General features: G+C 44.5%; 1 protein-coding gene across 1 annotated transcript in view; it reads left to right on the top strand.

Annotated features, from left to right (window-relative positions):
* The window catches only part of POLQ (DNA polymerase theta), a 147,502-nt gene that overhangs the window by 66,846 nt on the left and 56,678 nt on the right, over positions 1-23,978 (top strand). The window contains 3 exon segments of the mRNA XM_030534424.1: positions 2,199-2,392; positions 2,751-2,875; positions 16,964-17,207. Coding sequence (XP_030390284.1) covers positions 2,199-2,392; positions 2,751-2,875; positions 16,964-17,207 — 563 coding nt within the window.

Genomic DNA, 23,978 nt, shown 5'->3' with positions numbered 1-23,978 from the left:
CCATTATAAACCAAATTTGGTATCTGCGTTCCTCAAACCCGTAGAAAAGTCTCATCTGTCTCAAAATTTGAATTTTTTGTCTGGAACAGAGGTAGAATTTTTCTAAAATATTTGGAGTGAATTGGACAAAGGTTTTCTGAATTGGACGTCCTCCTGAGGCACTTAGGCTCATCAAGCTGTACCTCAGACACCCACCGAGACTTCAGAGACTTATTGGACCCTGTCACCTATTCTGAGTCGAAGGAAGCTTGTTGGGGGCCAATCCCAACCTCCCTATAAGCTTTAAGAAAGTTTTTGGTCCCTGAGCCTGTTTGGCATATTTGGGATGGAGGTGCCTACTACAACTATGGGAGGGGAGCACTGAGGAGTCTGCTAAATCTGTTGTGGGGTGGGGTTCCCAACAAGACAACAAGGATCTGTGTATGCATGTTCAAGAAGCCCCTAAAAGCCAATTACAATTCCTGGAGAGGGAGTCATGAGCCTATAAAGATTAACAAGAGAGTGATTAGGTGTCCTGATAAGCCTGGTAAAATTCATGGGCAAGAGGGCCTTAAAGGAATGCTGTCCAAAAACTGATACTGTTCTTTCTCCCCATTAAATGTGCATCTTTGTACATATTGTCCTAATAAAGACAAAACACAGCCTTTGAAACAGAATTGCGACAGTTTGGAAATCCCTGCTGAGGAACTATGTGACCCATGCAAAACAACGCTAGGATGATCTGATTGTTGGGATCATAAACTGCGAGGAATGCGTGCTTTTGCCTGCTCTCAACTCCATGCCCCTTCTTGTTCTGTCATTGACCAGGTTCTGACCAAAACTGAGTGATTTTGTAGAGTGTGCTAGTGTCCCATATGTGCCTGCAAACTGCGTAATCAGGAAAATTTATATTTTGTTTCTACTTTCAGTAAGCAAAGCAGAGCTGCCTTGTATAGTATATAGCAATGCACTCCTTCCCTGCTGACATCTATTAAAAAGTAGAAAATGAAAGGATGAATTCTGTTCGTGTTCTGAGGCAGGAGATGTTAATGTAATGTATTTTCTCTCTGGAGTTTTCAAGCATAGCAGTTTGTCCAGTGTGTTTAGTTTGAAATAGTGCTCTTGCACAAAATATCCTTGAGATTCTTTCCCATTAACCTTGCCTAAAACCTTATTTGTAAACTGTTCATTTCCAAAGCAAGACTGGAGATGATTTTTGCCTGGAGTTGCTCTCCAAATGTATCCTATGTGTTATAGTTTTCTCTGTCTACTGTAATAATGGTTCTTAACTCTCTTAGGCTTGAATGTTCTGACTATACAAATCTATGGATGGCCTTCTTTGGAATTTGATAAAAAGAAGAAATATTTGTTGGCTAGGAATAGATAAAAAAGGCCTCCCTCTTTGGAATGGGATCCTGTTTTCAACAATTCTTACCCTTGCCAACATTAAAAGGGAGATGGAGGATTTGTAGCTGCGCCCCAGGCATTTTGCATTTTGTATTCTGTTAAATGTGTCCCAAGTACTGTTAACTAGTTATTTCGAAATAGTTTCTCTCCCTATGTTGATGTGAATATTATGACATTCTCTCTCCTGGTATTGAACCAGGCTGATTGAATTATAAACAGAATGTTTAGTTTTGTCCCTTAGTGGTTGAATTGTTTGGGTATTTTTGTTCCTATAAATAATAGCACAGAGATTTTTGTGCTGGGGTTTATCATGAAGTGAGAGGAAAAGTGGACTGCAGAACTCTACTCCTCTACATGATCAGATACCATGGCAGTGTCTAGCAAGGCTGCTGTAACTGGAGGTCCTGTTTCTTGGTGGAATGTACTAGAAAAACGTGTCTCACTGACGCTGATCTTAATAGACAGACATATGTTAATCAGTTATGTGATGTAAAAATAAAGCTATTGTTCAAAAGTCCTTATTTTTAATGTCTTGGGTTTAGGGAACAATCTGAGAAAGGGTCTGAACTGTGTAATCATGAGAATGTGTCAGAGCTCATTAGTCCAAACATTAAAAACTAGTTTGGAAGAGCTTTTACATTCTTCAGGGTATGTGTTTGACTCAGTGCATCTGAGTTATATGTAGGACACTGTAACCATATGTCCTGGATTACATTATTATTTATCCTCTTCCTTGCAAATGTAGTGCTATGCCTATTCTTGTGAAGTAAAATTTTGCTTTAAAGAATGAGACATTGATTTGTTTCCTTTAGGTCACTCCTGTGTACGAGGAGTGGACCACTATTGACTGGTATCAGTTTTTCTGCCTGTGGGAGAAGTTGCCTTCATCTATGAAGCGAGTGGCTGAGCTGGTGGGGATTGAAGAAGGCTTCCTGGCTCGCTCTGTAAAGGGAAAAATCATAGCTAAAACAGAGAAACAGCACAGGCAAATGGCCATTCATAAAAGGTAATAACAGATGGGTCTAAGTGCCTCGGGGAGGAGGTTCTAAAGGAGAAATGTGTGAGGAGATGATCCAATTGCTAGGTTCTGTTCTATATTAAAGCATTGTCTGGGATTGGCTCTGCTGTTGGCTGAGCTGTTAGCTAATGCAATTTGGATCGGTCCCTGATGAGTTTATCGATATTGGGTAAGAGATTTGTAGCTACGGGAAGTTTGGGTATGTGTTAAAAAAAAAATGGTCCGAGAAGTTATTTCCTTTATTTGTTACTTCTGGCCCAGAGTAGCACAGTAATGTGACATTACCACTAGCTTGGCCTGAAATACTTTATTTTTTTTTAAATTTCTCTATATGCTTTTTGTACAGGTTTTTCACCAGCCTTGCCCTACTGGATTTAATCAGTGAGATTCCCTTAAAGGATATTACTAAGAAATATAACTGCAGTCGTGGCCAGCTTCAGTCCTTGCAACAATCTGCTGCCACCTATGCAGGTGAGTCAAAAGGACAGAAAAAATTCTGGAGTTTTGCGTTATCTAGTTCTAAATATTTGGTCTTTCTAGTTTGTTACGGGAGAATATATGGTCCATCTTCTCCATATATGGCATTGTTGGCTAAAATGTGGCAGTGATAAATTTAGCCTATGCACTGTTTTAGCGCAATCCGTACTTGCAATTTGCTCTGTTATGGAAAAGCATCCTGCAGAGGCTACACCACTCATTGGAGGAGGATATGATAAATATGGAGAACTGCATGTTTGGAAATGTAGTCTACAAAGGCTGCATCTTAATGGTAAGTGAATATAATTTGTCCCATTTTAAGCAAATTAAGTATAGACTAATTCTGTGCTCCTGCCAAACTACCCATGTGGTGCTCTCAGGTGGACAAAGTTTGGATGCAGCTGATACTTAGTTCAGAGATTTCTCAGTTGCAAAACTAAATGGCTGAAAAATTGTAATTTTACAGTTGCCAAAAAAGACAGAAGCCGTCTTGTCACTTACCATAGCTTCTCAAACACTTAATAAAAAGGGTTCCGAGAGTGTTAATTTCCTGTCAAAATAGGTCTGGCAAATCAAAAGATAACAGGACACATGAATAAGAAAACTTTTTTTTCTTTCATCACCAAAGTCCTCGTAAACTCCACAAATGGGGTCCATGAATTTTAAAGAGTGGTCACATCTCCCAACTTTTCAAGGCCCAAATGTGGGATGCAGTGTGTGACAAAGACCGAAAATGAAGGGCACACAAAAATTATTCAGGAAGGAAAGTTTTAAATGTTAACAGTATTCATTCTGATAGTGTTAATAACTTCTTGTAATATCAGTTTCATGATTCTCTATTCTCAGTGTAAATCATTTTCAGCAATCAGTGAAGGGATATAAGATTTTTTTCAAGAACATAGGTATCTTTGAGGCTAAAATGATTGATGTCTCTTGAAATAAGGTGTGGTTAAGAGGAATGAATGCAGTTGTATTCTGAGTGGCTATAAAAGTGGAATTCTGTGTCTGTCTTCCCATGATTTCCATATCCAATATGCTCAGTTTACAGGTAAAAAGGAGTTGATTTTTCCTAGCACTGCTAGTCTTGCAAACGTAGTCTGACCAGTGAGAGTCAAGCTTGTTTTTCTCCATCTTACCCATTGTCATCAGTAACAAAGATTGTGTGGGCCATATATTCTGTGCAATCTGCCCCTGACTTCCCCAGCCAATTTTTGTAATTTTCATAGTTCAGGGAAGCTGCACCTGGATTTCACCTCAGTGGTCCACTCAAGGACACCCACTCTCAGATTTCCAGCTCTCTACCCTTTGCCTTTTTGCGTGGAGACCTATGTCTCTTTCCCGTCTGACCAGGGCATTTCCAGGCTGCACAGTTCCCTGCCTTTGATGTGTTGTTCCCAGCTGAGACAGTCTCCACAAGCACACCTACTTGCTTTCTCTTCAGAGACAGTTAACAGTGTGACTGCCCCTGGTTATTGGTACCACACAGCTCTTTCTATGCAAGCATATTTCCTTATTAGGTTAAAAGCACTACAGAGAAAGCATTAAAAGAATAAAAGAACCTAGATGTATGCTAATAAGCTAACCAGAGATCATCCCATCATCATCCCAGATGGAGCAGTCCTGGCAGGAGTAGTCATTCAACACACCACCCAAGGAATTTCCTTTGTGGTCACAAGTTCACAGCTTCAGCTCAGAAATAATATTCAGTATTAAGTGACCTCAGTAGGCCAAGTCCTTCCAAACCTCTAAGGACTGGGGCCCCCCATGGTCCAGGGGTTCTGTCCATCTGCTGGATCAGAAAGAAGGCCACAAGCCAGTATATCAGTTTGAACCAGTATATGTGCACCCCTCCAGGTGGATGACTTTAAAGGGTTGATAACTGAAGGAATTATATTGGCATATATCCCCTCCTCCTAGAAAAAGCCCTTAATGTTAAAAGCTCACTTTGTTTCAAAAGGTCCTTTGAAGATCCTTACTATCCCAAAATAGTACGTAAATATTTGTGGTTTTAATACAATGAACTCCAATAATGTTAAACTTACTTCAGTAAGGTTTAATGTAATTCAGTAAAGTTTGTCGAGAACATTAGAGTAGTGTCAGTCTATCAAAATCATTTGACTATATTTTTCTATCTATTGTTTCTTCTTGGAGCACCACACACTAGGGTGCGCATGCACCTCATGTGTGCCAGAGTGGAATCTTTTGAATAGCAGTGTCTGTTGGAGCTGCACATGTACAGCACATGTCCTCAGACCTCTCATCTGAGGGTATAAAGGCAGGGGGGCTGCAGCTGCCCTCAGTTCCCTCTTATTGCCAATGACAGCAAGACGGAACAAATGTCCAGGTCGCTACTCCTCAGTGCTTGCTATAGTTTGATAGAACAGTCATCTACCTACCTTTTTAAAATGTTCCTGTTTCCCCTTAGTTTATCAGCGTGGGACTATTTAAAACACGCACGCGCGCACACACACACACTCCCAATTCCACTAGGAGTTTTGCACTACCATGTGCCTCCTGGTAGACTCAAAACTTTAAGTCCTGTCCATACTGTGATTGCCTCATTCCGCTTATTGAGAGCCATAGCTGCTGCTTGTTTTCCCTTGATGAGAGCTAGATCTGTGCTTTGTCTGCTGTTCATTCTCCTCACAGGCACATGTTTCAAGCTGTATCCTATGGAGTGGTCAGTGAGTTGTCATCTCACCCTGAGGAGACTGTGCTCCTAAGACTGATCAAGCACTGAAGAAATCTTGAGTGCACCTGCCAGATGGCCCACTATGCCAAGTCCTGTCACTGAGGAAAAACACTGTCAAAGGACCCTGCATGGATGATCCCAGCACCAACAGTTCTGGCACCAAATACGGGTACTGAGGGACAAGGTTGGCTGGAGCACAGACAAAAGCATTGCTATAGGCACTGGTCAGTGTCCTCTCGTAAGGAGTGGTTGAAAAAACGATGTGCCAGAGAGAAGTTCACTAAGCCCTCGGACATCACAGGGGTTAGCAGCATGGGCTTGGTTACAAGCTCAGCATCAACAAACACACCCAGTACCAACCTCAGTGGCAGCATCTATGCAGTCGGCAATGCAAATGCTGATGTCAGCATTGGCTGCAGAGTCCTCTGCTCACATATGTTCCAGTGCTGCAATGGAGTCTACATCTTTACCAGAGTCTTCCTCGGCACAGAGACCATCATCACTACTGGCACGTGATATCATCCTGGCCCCAAGATCAGCTTACACCTTGGCACTGCTCTTTAACAAGATATACTCTTAATCCCCATCACTGAGCCATATGTTTTTGCCAGCATCAAGCATCAATATTCAGGAAGAAGATCCTATGTAATGGACTGAATGCTTCCCCATTAGAGCCTTCTCACAATCCTGGCATGGATGGTAATGGGCTGGCCAACCCCAGTGAAGCCAGCTGTACCAGTATAACATGCCATCTTAGTCCTACTGGGCCTTTTGACTCCTGGAGGCATGGAAAGGTGGTCCTCAATCTCCATTCCATCTCTCAAGAAAGCGGAAGAGATCCCATTCCCCATCAGCATTGCTGTCCAGCTTGCCCACACTGGACTGATATGATGAACATCAGACACTGGTTGAAGTGGGGTTAGCGGAACAGCAGCATCTTCCTTTGCCTCCTCAGGAATCTTCATTGTTCCCATATAAGGTGAAGTTTACAGCTCCAGTACCAGCACCGGATGATTTTAAGACATTCTAGGAACTGCTATTTAGACGCACAGGCCCTTGAGATTCAGACTTCAGTCATTCAAATTCCTTAGCATGGGCCAGATTAGCCCTCCCAGTTAACAAGGGGATACTTGACCCTGCAAAGGCATTATGGCAAATACTGGTCACCATTCCTCCTACCACCAAAAGGATGGAGGAAAAAGTATCAAGTGCCACCGAAGGGATCCAAGCACTTCTATGCTTACCCCAGTTAGGATCATTAAAAGTGTCTGTGGTTCAGGAGAACTCCAAATCCACAAAGAGGACCACAAAAGAAACATCCTCTCCCCTTCACTTACGGAGGAAGACACTTCTCATAGACTCATCAACCACGGACTGGGAAACCCATCCGAACCTCTGAGTACAAGGGATCTGGGGTCAAAAGGATATGACTCTCTTCACATAAATGTATTGAAGCTGTGATCATTCAGGCTATCCTGCATTCTGATCTCTTACAAAATTCTACAGTGCAAATTTTGATGGACAGCACATCTGCAACATGTTACACAAACAATGAGGTGCCTGCTCATCAGGCCTGTATCAACTTCATGGAATAACCCCAAACAGCCCTCCGCCTACTGGGAGTCAGCAACAATCTGACAGAATTTGTAAGCAAACAATCCATCACTAACCACAAGTGGCTGCTGTGGAGGTCCATCATACACCTAATATCCAACAATGGGAAAATCTGGGATAGAGTTGTTTGCCTCAATAGACAACAAGAAATGTCCAGCCTTTTTGTTTCGGAGAAGGCATAAGCTCAGGCTTGCTACAAGATGCCTTGTTCACTTGGTGAACCCAACCCAATGCAGTCTTGACCCAGGCTCCCATACCAAAGATCCTGGACTACCTCCAGGATTTAAACCAACTGGGTCTTTCATTCAGCTCCATCAAAGTTCATCTAGCAGCAATTTCTCATGTCTCTCACCTGTCCAGTACTGTTCAATCTTTTCACATCCTACAATATATAGATTTCTGAAAGGGCTACTTAACCTTGCGAAGCCTCTTGGAGCCCCTTTTGAGTCACTTGCAGAATGTGCTTACACCACTGTACCCTTGAATCGGTCTTCCTAGTTACCATAATTTCAGCCAGCAGGATCTGTGAGCTGCAAACTCTTACCGTTGATATCCCTTAAACAATGTTTCATGAGGACAGGGTGGTGGTGAGTCCTCATCCAGAATTTAAACCTAAGATGATCTTGAAGTTTCACTTAAATCATTCCATCAACTTGCCTGTCGTCTTCCCCAGGCTTCATTCTGAGTCAAGAGACAAACCATTTTTACACTCTTAAGTGTTTCAAGATTTTTATTGTATTATCTTGACAGAACAAATTCCATTAGACTATCATCCTGTCTCTTTGTTGTTGTTTCTGGGCCTTCGAAGGATCAAACTATCTCCTTCCAGAGGATATGGATCATACATTGTATATTGCGGTACTACCAGATGGCTGATGTACTGCCCCCAAATCTAAAGCTTGCTCCACTAGAGCACAAGCTACATCTTCCACTTTTAGGAACATTTCAGTATCAGAAATTGGTAAGGCAATCACATGCAGTACGTCAATTACTCTTTTTTTTTTTTAGACACTGTGCCCCCTCTCTAGCTGCAGAATCAGATGCCAGCTTTGGAAGAGGGGTATTACAGCCACTGTTTAAGACAATCTAGACTCCTCTGTTCCACCTTCCAGTGGGGCGCTGCTTGTTGGCCAGTGGGGAATCCACGCTGACACACATATGGTGCTGAAACTAGGAGTAGGGACAGGGGTGCTGCAGCACCCTCTGGTTTGAAGTGGTTTCCATTATATACAAAGATTTACAGTTTGGTTCAATGGCTCAGAATCCCTGCTATAAGAACTGTTCTAGCTTCCCTGCACACATACTTGAAGAAAGGACAGTTACTTGGTGTATGGTAACTGTGGTTCTTCAAGATGTTGTCTTTACTGTGGATCCTGTGACCTGCCCTCCTCCATTCCTGCTATTTTGGAGTGCTTCATGTCTGGGACTTGGAATTGGCAAGGGAACTGCGGGATGGTTGTGGCTGCCCTGCCTTTTAACGCCTTTGGATGAGAGGCTCGAGGACACGTATTGCACAGATGCAGCCCCAAACGACACTGCTATTGCAAAGATTCAGTGCTCGTCCACATGGATTGCATGCACACCACAGAGTGGGATCCACACTGACTACAACATATTGAAGAACCACAATTGCTATAAGTAACCATTTTTTCTATTCCTTGTAACTGTGTTCAAGACCCACAGGGAAATAGTGAAATTTATAGACAAAATAAGTCAAATATAAAAAGTAAATAAACAAAGTCTCTTTTCTCTCAGTTACAGTAATGTTAGGTGGTGGTTGTAAAAATAGACAATGTCAGATTAGTATTTTTCTCAACCTATGTATTATATAACTTTTTTAACATTAACTTTAATAAAAATTTTAAATCTGTTTAATCTGTATTGCAGTAGCACCTAGAGACCTCTATCATAGTTCAGGACCCCATTGTGCTAACTGTTTAATTTTTAGGTTGAAAACTAGTATCAAGAGGAGCTATCCAGAAGGAGCCAGCTTCATTGATTTGATTCAGACTTCATCCTTTGTTGTAGGCAAGAAAAGAGTAGGACTTCTTTTAAAAAGGTTCATAATAAAAATTTCTTTTTAAAGTCTCTTTGAAAGTTGTTCTCTAATAGTACGGAGAGGTGAGATTTGGAGAGGATGGAACAGTATGTATTGTGCTGCAAGTTATAGAGTCAGAATGAACTCTTGGATTGTTAGTTTGTAGAGGCAGGCTTCTTTCCTTACAGACACTTGAAGTTTCGATATTTTTTAAAGATTTTGGTACTTTTGTTCATTTGCGCCATGAACAAAAGAAACATGGTCTAATGCATAGCTTTTGCTGCAACATTTAAGAAAAACATGAGTTTTTAATCCTCTTTAACAGTGGTTCTCAAACTTTTTTTTTTCACGGACCACTTGAAAATTTCTGCGGGTCTCGGCGGGCCACTTAATGATCTTCCAAATGTGGTTTGTACCGATAGCTGACTATTGTAAAGCACTTTGGATAAAAGCACCATATAAAAAAACCTTAATAATAATAAACTGTTCTACAAATAAAAGCACAGAACTCATATTTTAATATCCATAATCTTACCTTTCTGATGTGATGGATGTGCCCTCTCTCCTCCACCGCAGCAGCCCCCAAGCTGAGGCTGGGAAGGAGGGGCATCTCTCCTCAGCAGCTGCAGCCCTAGAGCTGGACTTTCTCTGGCTGCCGCAGCCCTGAACATCCCAAATTCCCCCCACCCCCTTTCTCATCCCACTGCCCTCTCCCTCCCACCCCTATTCCTCGCGAAGACCACCACCTCACATTACATGTGCATCTTCTCCAGGCACCTAATTATTGGAGCCATGCCTGCGTGGCTCCACTAATTAGGTGGGTGGCCTTTCATTCTCGTGTTCAATCGCCCAGGTGCACACCTTAGAGGGAAATATCCACTGACCACCTGAATGGAGCTCGCGGACCACTTGTGGTCCACAGATCACAGTTTGAGAACCTCTGCTCTTTAACAATAACTGAATATTTAACATCTGGGCAACTCTGTTAATACAATGTTAAGGTTTCAAAAGTCAGGATGTACCAAAGCTAAGGCTGAATGAATATGAATGTGCAACCTTAGTTTCCCCCCTAATGTGTATACATTATGATAGTTATTAAGTATCTGAGAACATGCTATTTTTTTTTGTACTATTTATTTAGGAAGTATTAACAAATTTACAATGCTTCACATGTAATTATCAGAAAGGAAAAAAAAATCCATTACAGCTCTGAGAGACGTTATTCAGTAATATAGTCATCAGATCTCTCTATTTAACATACTGCAGAGTGAGCATCATTACAACATGTATGACGTCATTTCTAGTGGTTTTATTAAATTGAGTGAAATCACTATATACACTGTGGCAAGGCACCCCTTCTGCCTTGCTGGACTTAGTGCTCCCTCCTCTGGCAGGGAAGGTCCTGGGGTAGATCAGCCCTCTTCGGGGTTTGTTTATCAGAGCCTTCCAGGTAGGCCTTGGGGCAGGCCTGAGGAGGGCTCCTCTGCCAGACAAAGGGAAACAAGTCTATAAGGCACCAAAACAAAAATGGAATACCTTTCCCTGGCCCCCTCACTGGGGTAGGTGTTGTCCTGTTGCTAGCCCTGGGGTGTCAGTCCTTCTCCTAAACAGGCACTGGGTTTTGGGTGTCTCCCTTATGGGGAGGAGCGCAGTCTCTCACACTGGAGAAGCCTATCACCCTGCTGCTTCCAGCCTTGCAGCAGTTTGTCTCTCCCCACCTCTCCTCTCACCAGGAGAGAGATTTTAAAAGGTTTCAGCAAAAACAACGAGACGTCCTTGTGGCACCTTAGAGACTAACAAATTTATTTGGGCATAAGCTTTCGTGAGCTAAAACCCATTTCATCAGATGCAGCTAGGTTTCAGGCAGCCCTTAATTGGACTCAGGTTTCCCCAACTGACCTGAAGTAACCCAATCTCAGCTTGTAGGAAAAAGGGCCTTTTAGCATTTTAGGGCTAACATACCTGTTTTCCCAGACCCTCCTGCAGCCGTCTGGCCTGACTTTGTGACAAAACATATTTAACGGACCAGGCATGTCTATCAAATGTTTTAAAAAAAAAAAAAAAGAAAAAGAAAAAAAAAAAGACAGGTGTGCTGGTTTTGTTACAGGTGAAAGTACTTTGTATATTGAAAAAATGGTAACCAAATATCTAAGTATTGTTCTCTCTATTTTACTCAGTTCATAATTGGTGTGTTTTTCCATAACAGCAACCTCTCTCTTTTTTTTTTTTTTTTTTAACCATTTATCTATGGCTGGATTGTTTTTTCTCTTTCCAGTGGGAGGGAGCATCTTCTAGTAGATGAGACATTACTACTTTTCCTTTTGCGTGGTTATTTTCACTAGGAAGTACCAGGAGGATTACCAAATGTTCATTTGCTAATAAATATCCAACAATTTGTGAAATTTGGTCCTGGATACATCCCAATATTTTCTGACTGGGCATGTCCACCATATATTCATTCTCTTTCACCATAATTTTTCCAACATTTCTCCCTATTCAATCTCTATATACATATATACCTTACTGGTGTGCGGTACCATCGAAACAGTTTCTTAAAGAAATTTTCTATCATCATGCTACAGATTGAGGTTGCTGGTTCTCTTTTTCCAGAGGAAATCCCATTCCTCTAGGATAATTTGTCTATTCACTTCCTTTTTCCAGTGTGTCATATATGGACATATTTTGGTTAGGAAAGTTGTCTGCAAAAGTTGATATCAATTAGTTATACTTCTTTTTTGTTTTCTAATTGACTAGACCCCATTTCTTCTATTAAAGTTAGCTTTCTGTATAAATTAGCTTTTCTAGAAAGCTGAGAAACATAATGCCTAACTTGAAAATTCTGGTACTAAGTGAGACTGGGCTAGTTAAAGTTAGTTTTGATGTCTAAATAAGTTAGAAAAGTTCCTTTACTGAATAGCTGGCCATCCAGTTGTATTCCATGGCTCTCTTAGTGTTTAAAACTCTTGAGTTCGTGATTTTGGTTAAGATCTGGATTATTTTCAATGGGTATCATTGGCGAGGGAAAGGAATTTATTTTACCTCTAGTTCTATCCCAAACCCATAAAGTAGCCTTTGCTAAAGGATGTGTGAAAATTCCTAAAGGGTGTGATTTTTATCAATCCATGGTAGCTTAGCATTGTTTCTTTTGCCACAATTTTCTTGTTCAATAAAAACCCAGCTGACTGGCCTGAGGGTACTATGCATAGGGCCCTACCAAATTCACGGTCCATTTTGGTCAATTTCACAGTCATAGGATTTTTAAAATAGTAAATTTCATAATTTCAGCTATTTAAATCTGAAAGTTCATGGTGTTGTAATTGTAGGGGTCCTGTGTGTTTTGTGAGGGGGGTGTCTCAAGGTTATTGTAGGGGAGGTTGTGTGGTACTGCTATCCTTGCTTCTGTGCTGCTGCTGGCGCTGCCTTCAGAGCAGGGCTGCTGGAGAGTGGCGGCTGCTGACCAGGAGCCCAGCTCTGAAGGCCGAGCCACCACCAGCAACAGCGCAGAAACAAGGATGTCATGGTATGATATTGCCACCCTGACTTTTGCACTTATTCCTGCAGAGCTGGGCCCTCAGTCTACTCCTGCTTCTCTCTGGCCGCCCAGCTCTGAAGGCAGCACAGAAGCAACGATGGCAATACTGCGACCCCCTAAAATAACCTTGAGACACTCCCTCCCCATGAAACTCCCTTTTCAGTCAGGATCCCCAATTTGAGAAATGCTGGTCTCCCCCCGAAATCCCTATAGTATAGGGTAAAAGGACAAAAAAGACCAGATTTCGCAGTCTGTGACGTGTTTTTCATGGCCGTGAATTTGGTAGTGCCCTATTTGTAGCCTTTCCATATGGCGGGAACTCCTTTGTTCTAAGCTAAGTTCCCAGCCCAGTTTGTGGAAAAATACAGGTACAAAAATGGAGTTTAGTTTCATGTGATTTGATCACCTGTCCTGGCATGCTCCCAATGAATCATAGCAGCGATTGTCTATAGGCTGTCTGAAGCATTCCCAGAAAGGCTCACCAGGTGGGGATAAGCTGCTAAGGCCTATTGTTTCCCTTAATGGCCCATTACCTTGAATAGGCCCTTCACAGTCAGCTATCTAGACTGGAAGCATCTTGCCTAGTGTGTAACATCCAGGTGTAACCACATTTGAAATACAGATACATAGTCAATATTCATAACTTCAGATACAAAAATGACACATGCATGCAAATAAAAATCATAATTTTTCCATTGACACCTCACATGGCATATCATGTACTAGATGCATCATAATTATGTCATAATCATATCATAATCATACTACAGTGATGAATATGGGGTGCAGCATCGCAGAGATAATAGACGTTCCTCCGTGGTCCTTCTGTGTAGTTCAAATGGGAGATTTAACCCCATTACTTTGCACAGCTGCTTTTGGGCTAGTGTAAAGAGCAGTTATCCATTGAAGGAACTGGGGGCCAATGTCCATATGAGACAGGACTCAAAATAGAAAGTTTCACTAATATATCATACTATAGCTGAGGATATAAAAAAGTATACAACATTTGGTAGGTCTTGTACTATTCTGTATATATCAGACTGTCTGGGAAAGACATTTATGTGAAAAGTATACCAGATAGTATAACACAGAAAGTATAACATAGAAAATTAGTGAAAACATGCTGACATATATTGAAGTTTGGAATTCAGTTACAAATCCTTTTGAATGATTACATTGCTATCAATGATGCTTCATTAATATATCTAATTGCAATCACAATAATATGTCGTAAGGGGACATATTTCTGTCTGAGAATTATGTACCTACTACTATAGTTAGAAGTAATAGCTAACCAGATAGCTTTTTAATTTAAAAATTTTTTTTTTAAAAATCTAGACATATTTAAAGGGTTTTCTGTAAGAAATCAGAATTTTTTGAAAATATTCAACTCTGAAAAATTAAAGCTGTAGGCTTTTAAATAAAGTTAAATATTTAGCACCTAGAAATACCAATGAAAACATATTTTGAAAAAAAATATTTTTCAGTTTACTTGGACTTGCCTAGTTAGGAATATATTGATAACATTCAGATCTGTGATTTACAAGCAAATTCTATACTCAAACTTTCACTCATAAACAAAATATTTTAACACTATTTTAAAGTACATCCACTGTTTGGAAAAAGGTAATATCTGAACTTTATTAAGATAGTTTGAGGATAGGCCCTATGAAAACCTGGATATTTTTCTACGAGACAGTTAAAATAAATAAATATATATTAAAAAAAACAAAACAAAACCTCATGAAATATACAATATAGATCAGTGTGTTACTTTAAAAAAATAGCTTTTAAGACTGCTACCACAGTACTTGCTTAGAGGTGTCTCCAAAGGAAATTTTTTCTGCTGAATGTATAGTACGTTAGGACTAACAAAATTAGTAAAATGCATACATTATTGAGAAGATACTCTATGAAAAATCAGGTGGTGTTATAGTCTGAGTACAAGAATACAAAAAAAAAATGGCCAAATCCTACACATATGTAGGATTGCAGGAAAAAAATATATACAATATATTGAGAAAATAGTATGTGTTTTTATGTAATTAAATCTGTAGTATTTACATTTGCACAAAGGGCAGAATTAAGGATGTATGTTCAGTCTTAACTGTGGCACTTCCTGAGTTTTGATGCTTGAATTGTTCTTTTAATAGTTGTGATTGCTAGAATTTGAACCGCAAATGAAATAGTTTTCTTAGGATGTAAGCTTGGATGGTCCCTGGCACAGTTTTGGAGTAAGCTGCATTTCTGCTCCCTCCATGATATCCTGAAGGGCTCCCTCTTAGGTCTCAGGACTGCAGCTTGTACCTCTCTATGGCCGGTGGCCCCCTCTCTACAGCCACGGGGTTTAGATTTGCAGTCCTCCTGCAATTCATTGTGTTTATCCTAGCGCAGTGGTCATGAACCAGTCGATCACATTGATTAGTCGATCCTAGAAGATCTCTCAATCGATCGTGACCTCCGGTGGTACAGCAGGGCTGCAGCTAAGGCAGGCTTCCTGTCTGCCCTGGCCCCATGCCGCTCCCAGATGTGGCTAGTGTGGCCCCATGGCCCTGGGGGGGTTAGGGATCTCCCTCCACACACTGCTCCTGGCTGCAAGCACCGCCCCCATAGCTCCTACTGGCCAGGAACGGGGAGCTGCGGCTAATGGGAGCTGCAGGGGCAGTGCTTGCAGAGAGGGGCAGGGTGTGGAGCCACATGTCCCCCGTGCCTCTGAGGGACCAGAGGGGTGTGTTGGCCCCTTACAGGAGTGGTGTGGGGCCAGGGTAGGCAGGGAGCCTGCCTTAGATGCAGCCGTACTACACTGCAGACCAGGAGCCATCGGAGGTAAGTGCTGCCCGGCGGTAGGCCACTCCCCAACCTCTAGCCCCTTCCCAGAGTCAGCACCCCATACCTCCTCCTGCATCCTAAACCCCAGCCTTGAGCCCCCTCCCAGAGCCAGCACCCCAAATTCCCTCCTGCACCCCAATCCCCAACCCTGAGCCTCCTCCCAGAGTCAGTACCCTGTACCTCCTCCTGCATCCGAACCCACTGCCCCAGCTCTGAGTTTCCTCCCAGAACCAGCAACCTGTACCTCTTCCTGCACCCCAACACTCTGCCCCAGCTCAGAGCCCTCTCCTGTACCCAAACTCCCTCCCAGAGCCTGCAACCTTCCTACACCACAACGTTGTGCCCCAGCCGAGAGCTCCCTCCTGCACCCAAACTCCCTCCCAGAGCTTGCACCTCTCACCCCCTCTTCACCCCAACCCCCTGCCCCAGGATCAGTCCAGAGCCCCCACCCACACTGTGAACCCCTCTACCCCAGCCCAGATCCCGCACCCCCTTCCCAACTCCAGCCCGGTGAAAGTGAGAGAGGGCGGGGTGGGGGAGATGGAGTGAGTGAGGCGGGGCTTTGGGGAAGGGAAGGGGCACGGTAGATACTGGGTTGCCTTTAAATTCAAAAAGTGTTTTTGGGCATAAAAAGTTTGGAGACCGCTGTCCTATTAGGTCTGACCTTAGTTCACGCACCTGTAGTTCATTCACTCTTAAGGGATAATGGCAGGGTTACGATTGACCAGCCAGCTTTCATGGAGCACAGTATGTTTATTTCAGGACAAAACATGACAGAGGAAACACAGCATAAGCCAATAAACCATCTTTGTGACATATGAAGCTTGCCAGGTGTCATCAATCTGCATTATGGAGACCCTGATAGGTTGCCAAAGTCCTTCAAATCCTTCCAACAAGGTTTTGCCTTCTTAGTGATAGTTTCATGTCAGTTGGAGGATCAGAGAGAATCACTGACTCAGTTCAGTCTTCCCCTTTATATGAAAAGTCTGTTCTTTGTCTGCTAGGCCTCTGGAACCCATTCTGAACTAGTATGTGCAGTTCTTCTCTGGAGTTGTTTGCCTGTCTTGGGAACTCCCACCAGAAGAGTAGTACTTCTGTATTGGCAATTTCCTGAACAAATATTTCATACAGAGGCTATAGCTTGTTCCCTAGTTATCCAGCATTTTTCTGACTGGGGCGTAGGTCAAAACGTTTAGCAACATAAGAGTATTATTAGACTGGGGAATCAAGAATGCTGCCTGACTTGTAAAGAGAGAATTTTTAGTTTAAATTATATTATTTTTGCATGTTCAAACTGATATTACAGAGGAAAGTGGATCTAACTTTTTAAAATTGAAGTTAAATTAAGCCCAACAGAATGTAATTTTCATGTTCCAGGGATGGTAACAGTTTTCTCTAACCGTCTGGGATGGCACAACATGGAACAGTTGCTCTCCCAGTTCCAGAGTCGCCTCACCTTTGGAATCCAGAGGGAGCTGTGTGACCTAGTTCGGGTATCTCTGCTGAATGCGCAGCATGCCAGAGCTCTTTATAATGCTGGCTTCATCACAGTAGCTGATCTTGCTAAAGGAAATACTGCTGAAGTGGAAACTGCCCTGAAGAATGCCGTACCATTCAAAAGGTGAGAGATCAACAAGTTGTCAACTTGGACACCTTCTTGAGTGCATTCCTTTCCACTATACTTGGAGTTAAGTAATTCAGTCTTGACTATATGAGTTCCAAGAGTACTTCTAATGAATTAGAGCATGTGATGGTTACAGGATAAGTTTGGGAGTACTAGGTTCTGTTCCTTACTGTTCTGTTGACCCACTGTATAGTTTTGGGAAAGTCACTTTATCTCTCAGAGTATGTCTACGCTGCAATAAAATATCTGGGGTTGGCCTGTATCAGCTGGCTTGGGCTGTGGAGCTATAAAATTGTAGTGTAGATTTACGGGCATGGGCTGAGTCTGGTCTCTGGGATACTCCCCACTTTTGGGGTTCCAGAGCCCAGGCTTCAGTCAGTCCAAATGTCTACAGCGCAGTTTTATAGCCCCACAGCTCAAGTCACGCAAGCCTTAGTCGGCTGAGCCAGGCCAGTCACAGGTGTTTTATTGCAGTGTAGACTTACCCTCAGTGTCTGTTTCACTCCCTGCTGAACAGGGATGATACTTCTCTACTCATCAGGAGTGTTCTAATTAGGTAATCCATGTTGTAACATAGTCTGAGATCCTCTGCTAGTGTTATGTTAGAGAAAACTAATAGTACAGAGTACTATTGTAAGGATTTAACTGGACAACTAAGTTTGTGAGCTGGTTTGTCAGCAAAAGGAACGCCAACTAGAAACTCGTAAATTCAATTTTGCATACCCAGTAAGAGCCATATTAATTATGGAGGTGTCTGTACATTTCTTATTTAAATTCAAGTTGTCACTTGCAGAGGCTGCTAACTATTTTACTTGTGTGATTCCACCATGGTTTTGTGGGGGTTTTGTGAAGTTTGTGCTTGAGGTACCTTTTTAAACTACATCATTGGCCAAGCTAACATTATAATAAAGCAAAAGTTTGTCCATTCAAAAAGTAACCCATATGACATGTCTACACGGGTGAACTAAGGTAAATCCCTGCAGAGAATCTGTTCTCACACTCAAAACTGATACAGTTATTAAGTGTTCCATTATAACGTGAACATGGTTTCTTCTTCGAGTGATTGCTCATATCAATTCCAGTTAGGCGTGTCTGCACCAGGTCCACGGTCATCCATAAGTTTTTCCCATAGCAGCACCTGTCGGGTCGGCCCCAGAGCCCCCTGGAGTGGTGCCTTCATGGCGCTCGATATGTGACCCCTGCCGACCTGGCACCGCCTCAGTTCCTTCCTACTGTCAGGGATGGTCGTTGGAACTGCAGTGACCTGCTTAGCAAGCTCTCCTCATTTTTACTAGCTTTAGTTTAGTTTACAGTTATTCCTAGCCTCATTAAGTTTAGTTTTAGTGTTTTCGGTTACGGCAGATAGTTGTTGGGAGTGGGTGGTCTTCTCCTTCACCCTATGTTTCCCTTTGAGACTCGGGGTATGCCTAAGTCCTAAGGGTTCGAACCCTGCAAGTCCTGCAATAAGCCCATGCCAATGGGTGACCCCCTCCACCACGCTTGCTTAGTGTCTGGGGGAAGCATGCCAAACAGACAAGTGTAGGATTTGTAAAGAGTTTTTCCCCAGAACAAAAAAGGAGGGAGACTTTTCCTCAAGCAGCTCCTTATGGAGGCAGCACTTAGACTGCAACTTACATCTGCTTGGCAAGACCCAGCACCGAGCTCATCGGTGTGCAGCTCCCCAGTGGCAGTGGTAGAAGCGGCACCACGGAAGGACTCTAGGAGAGACCCACGGCATTCTCATTCCCTGATGCAGAAGCGGCACCGAAAGCAGGGGAGGAATAGATCTTCGACTCAGAGACCCACCCCTTTTGGAGCTGGCCAATAGGGCCAAAGACTTTAGAGCTGGCACTGTTGACTTCAGCCCCACAAGGGGGACCATCGAGTCTAGTGCCGTTGGATTCCCCGAGCCAGGTCAAGGAGGAGCTGGAATTGCCATCTACCCCAGACACCTTTGAGGCTGTGAGGGACCTCATCGCCATGATGGCACCGCAGTTCCAAGTCCTTAAAGTCAAGCCTTCGGTACTGCAATGTGTGGCACCATCTTGAGGCAAAATGGTTGATGCTCCATCCTTCAGCACTGCTGCTCGGAGTCCCAGCGCTGGTCGCACTTGCAACAATGCTCCAGGTCGCACCAGCCCTCGCAATCACAACATCGATCCTCATACTGATTCTGCACCCAGCACTGGTCCTCCCAGCACCAGTCCGTGTCCCTGCACAGACCCCGATTGCGGCGCCACTTGGCACTTCCCTGGCCATCACAGTCCCAGTCCCCGTCTTCGGACTCAGAGACAGGGTTTAGATACTCAGAGTGGGGCCAGCACCCGTCAGGCTGTGGAAGGCCTGAAGTGGGGGCAGGGCCATGGCCTGCGCAGAGGCAGGGACCAGTGCAGTGGCCATTTCGGATGCTGTGGGCATGCCACCAGGCCCAGGGCACCCAATCCAAATGTTCCGGTTTGGTGACCTCTGAACCACAGGTGCCAGAGGCATCAGCCAGTTGCCCCATCCACTTGGTCGCACTAATTCCCATGGAACTAACCCCAGTTCGTGAGCCTGTTCCAGGTGTGATTGGCCCTGGTAGAGAGGCGGGACAGGAGGCCCCTGGAGACAAAAAAGTTCAGGAGGACCCTGTTCCCCCATTAGCCTCCTTGTCATCCTCCCTGGACGAAGCGGTTGCAGGCACTTCTGTCTCTGGACTGCCCGCATAGACAGCCGTGCCCACCAAGACCTCCTTCGCAGGGTAGTGTGAAATATAGGCTTGCAGGCCAAGTAGGTGGTGGAGTCAGAGGACACGATAGTCGACATTCGGGCCTAGGAAGGCCCGTTGAGGGTGGCTCAACCCCTCATCAAAACCATACAGGCCAATGCTAAGACTTGGAGGAGAGGAAGGTGATCAGGAACAGTCAACATGGATTCACCAAGGACAAATTATGCCTGACCAACCTGATTGCCTTCTATAATGAGATAACTGGCGCTGTGGATATGGGGAAAGCAGTGGATGTGATATATCTTGACTTTAGCAAAACTTTTGATACGGTCTCCCACGGTATTCTTGTCAGCAAGTTAAAGTAGTATAAAGCTGGCTAGATTGTCAGGCTCAATGGGTAGTGATCAATGGCTCGATGTCTAGTTGGCAGCTGGTATCAAGCGGAGTGCCCCGGGGTCGGTCCTGGGGCTGGTTTTGTTCACCATCTTTATTAATGATCTGGATAATGAGATGAATTGCACCCTCAGCAAGTTCGCAGATGACACTAAACTGTGGGGAGAGGTAGATCGCTGGAGGGTAGGGATAGGGTCCAGAGTAACTTAGATAAATGGAGGATTGGGCCAAAAGAAATGTGATGAGGTTCAACAAAGACAAGTGCAGAGTCCTGCACTTAGGAAGGAAGAATCCCATGCACCACTACAGGCTGGGGACCGACTGTCTAAGTAGCAGTTCTGCAGAAAAGGACCTGGGAATTACAGTGGATGAGAAGCTGGATATGAGTCAGAAGTGTGCCTTTGTTGCCAAGAAGGCCAATGGCATATTGGGCTGTATTAGTAGGAGCAGATCGAGGGAAGTGATTATTCCCCTCTATTCGGCATTAGTGAGGCCACACCTAGATTACTGCATCCAGTTTTGGTCCCCCCACTACAGAAGGGATATGGACAAATTGGAGAGAGGCTAGCGGAAGGCAACGAAAATGATTAGGGGACTGGGGCATATGACTGATGAGGAGAGTCTGAGGGAACTGTGGTTATTTAGTCTGCAGAAGAGAAGAGTGAGGGGGATTTGATAGCAGCCTTCAAGTACCTGAAGGAGGGTTCCAAAGAGGATGGAGCTTGGCTGTTCTCAGTGGTGGCAGATGACAGAACAAGAAGCAATGGTCTCAAGCCATCGTTGGGTTCCAAGCAGGCCTTTTGAAGATGCGCCCAAGGATGGCGTGCCAGCCTCAGTTCCGGATCCTTCCCTGCCTTTCTTGAATGGTCTGTCCCACTTCTACTGTGCTTGGTCCCAAATAACTTCAGACTGCTGGGTTCTCCATATGGTAGAAGTGGAATATTCTCTTCAATTCTGCTCCTACACTCCCTCCCACCCCCCTTCCCTGTCCCTCTTCAGGGACCCTTCCCATGAGCAACTCTTTATCCAGGAGGTGTGGGCACTCCTCGCCTTGGGGCAATGGAGAAGATTCCTCAGGAGCTCTGGGGCAAGGGATTCTATTCCCGATCATTCCTAATCCCCAAAGCCAAGGCAGATCTCAGACTCATTCTAGATCTGCGAGGACTCAACAAGTTCATAGTAAAGTTGAAGTTCTGCATGGTCTCCCTGGGCACAGTTATTCCCTCTCTGGATCCAGGAGACTCGTACACCACCCTCGAGATGAAAGACGCATACTTCCATATAGCTATTCAACCTGCACAGAGCAATTCTTATGGTTCGTGGTTGACCACAAACTTTATCATTTTATGGTCCTTCCATTTGGCCTTTCAGCATCCCCCCACGTGTTCACCAAGTGCATGTCGGTCATGGCAGGTGCAGGTATATTCGTACCTCGACAACTGGCTTCTCAGGGGCTGCACCAGGGAGCAGATGGAGTCTCAAGCCTGATTGGTCAGATCCACGTTTGAGAGAATGGGTCTCCTTCTCAACTTGAACAAGTCAACCTTGGCACTGACCCAAAGAATAGAATTAATCAGGGCGGCGTTGGAGTCGGTTCAGGCAAGAACACTTTTGCCAGAGTCCTGATTCCAAGCCATGGCAGACATCATTCAAGGTCTCTGACAATACCCGACCACCACAGCAAGGGGATGCCTGAGTCACCTTGGCCACATGGCAGCCTGCACTTACGTGACTTGGCATTCCAGACGGAGGCTCAGGTCTCTACAGGTGTGGCTCACTTCGGCCTATCACCCGGGACATGACAGCCTGAATTCAGTGGTCACAATGCTGGAGCAGGTGCTCGAGTCCCTTCAGTGGTGGCTCAACCCTTGGATAGTGTGCAAAGGAGTCCCCTTCAACAATCCTCAGCCTTGCTTGTCCCTAGTAATGGGCATGTCACCTCTGGGATGGGGAGCACGTTTGGGAGACCTCCAATGCAGGGCCTTTGGTTGCAGGATGAGTTCTCCCTCCACATCAACATCAAGGAGCTGAGGGCAGTGCGACTAGCATGTCAGACCTTTCAGGCCTGACTACAAAGTCAGTGCGTAGCAGTTCTGATGGACAACACCACTGCCATGTTTTACATCAACAAGCAGGGTGGAGCCCAGTCCTCTCCCCTATGTCAGGAAGCTCTCCAGCTGTGGGAGTTCTGCATAGCCCACTCCATTCACCTGGAAGCATCCTATCTACCAGGAGTTCAGAATGCACTGGCAGACCACCTCAGCAGGTCCTTCCGCAATCACAAGTGGTCCATCCAACCGGATGTCATACATTTCATCTTCCAAAGGTGGGGGTTTCCCCAGGTCAATCTGTTCGCCAGCTGGAGCAACAGAAAGTGCCTGATGTTATGCTCCTTCTAGAAACAGAGCCTAGGCTCAATCACACATTCCTGCTATGGTGGCGAGGCCACCTACTCTACGCCTTTCCCGTTCCCTCTCATGCACAAGGTCCTACTCAAGGTCCGCAGGGACAGGGCTGAGATAATTCTGGTGGCACCAACGTGGCCTCGACAACATTGGTACACTACACTCCTGGAACTGTCAGTGGACGCTCCAATCACGTTACCTCTCTTTTCCGACATGATCACTCAGGACTACTGTCATCTTCATCACTCCAACCTGCAGTCCCTCTGAGACCTCAGGGCTTTGGAGCTTCTGCGCTCAGAACAGGCAAGGGAAGTCCTACTTGGCAGCAGGAAGTCCTCCACTAGAGCCACATATCTGGCAAAGTGAAAAAAATTTAATTGTTGGTGTGACCAGTGTCGTACATCCCCTCTCCAGGCACCTGTACCTCTCATCTTAGAGTACCTTCTGCGCCTGAAACAGCAAGGCCTGTCAGCGCCTTCCATAAAGGTACACCTCATTGCTGTCTCGGCCTTCCACCTGGGAGCATCTGGACTCTCTGTCTTCGCCAACCCTGTGGTTGGTCAGTTCCTCAAGGTCTGGAACAGCTACATTCTCAGAGCAGACAGCCTGTCCCTGTGTGGAACCTTTACTTGGTCCTCTCCAGGCTAATGGGGGCCCCCATTTGAACCTCTGGCAACTTGCTCCCTTCTCTCTGTCGTGGAAGGTAGCCTTTCTCATTGCCATTACTTCAGCAAGCAGGGTGTCTGAGTTAAAGGCCGCTACCTTATACGGTTTTCCACAGGGAGAAGGTGCAACTCAAACCTCACCCGGCCTTTCTTCCTAAGGTGGTGTCACGCTTCCACACTAGTCAGGACATTTTCCTGCCTGGTTTTTATCCTAAGCCTTATGCCAGTAGCTGTGAGCTGAGGCTGCACTCCCTGGATGTTTGGAAACTTCTAGCCTTTTCCATTGAGCCATTCAGAAAGCTGAACAGTTGTTCATAGCTGTGGCAGACCAGATGAAAGGACTCCCAGTCTCATCTCAAAGAATATCTTCCTGGATCATGTCATACATCCACACGTACTATGAGCTGGCCAAAATACCAGCTCTGGGCTCGTTACAACACATTCCACAGGCCTCATCTGCTCCGTTCCTGGCCCAGGTCCCAGTACAAGAAATCTGCAGGGCAGCAACTTGGTTCTCCGTACATATGTTCACCTCTCATTACGCCATCATCCGGCATGCCAGAGATGATGCAGTTTTCGGCAGAGCGTTGCTACAATC

This window comes from Gopherus evgoodei, chromosome 1 (genome assembly GCF_007399415.2).
Source record: "Gopherus evgoodei ecotype Sinaloan lineage chromosome 1, rGopEvg1_v1.p, whole genome shotgun sequence".
NCBI lineage: Eukaryota > Metazoa > Chordata > Testudines > Testudinidae > Gopherus > Gopherus evgoodei.
This window is presented reverse-complemented; position numbering and strand designations above follow the sequence as displayed.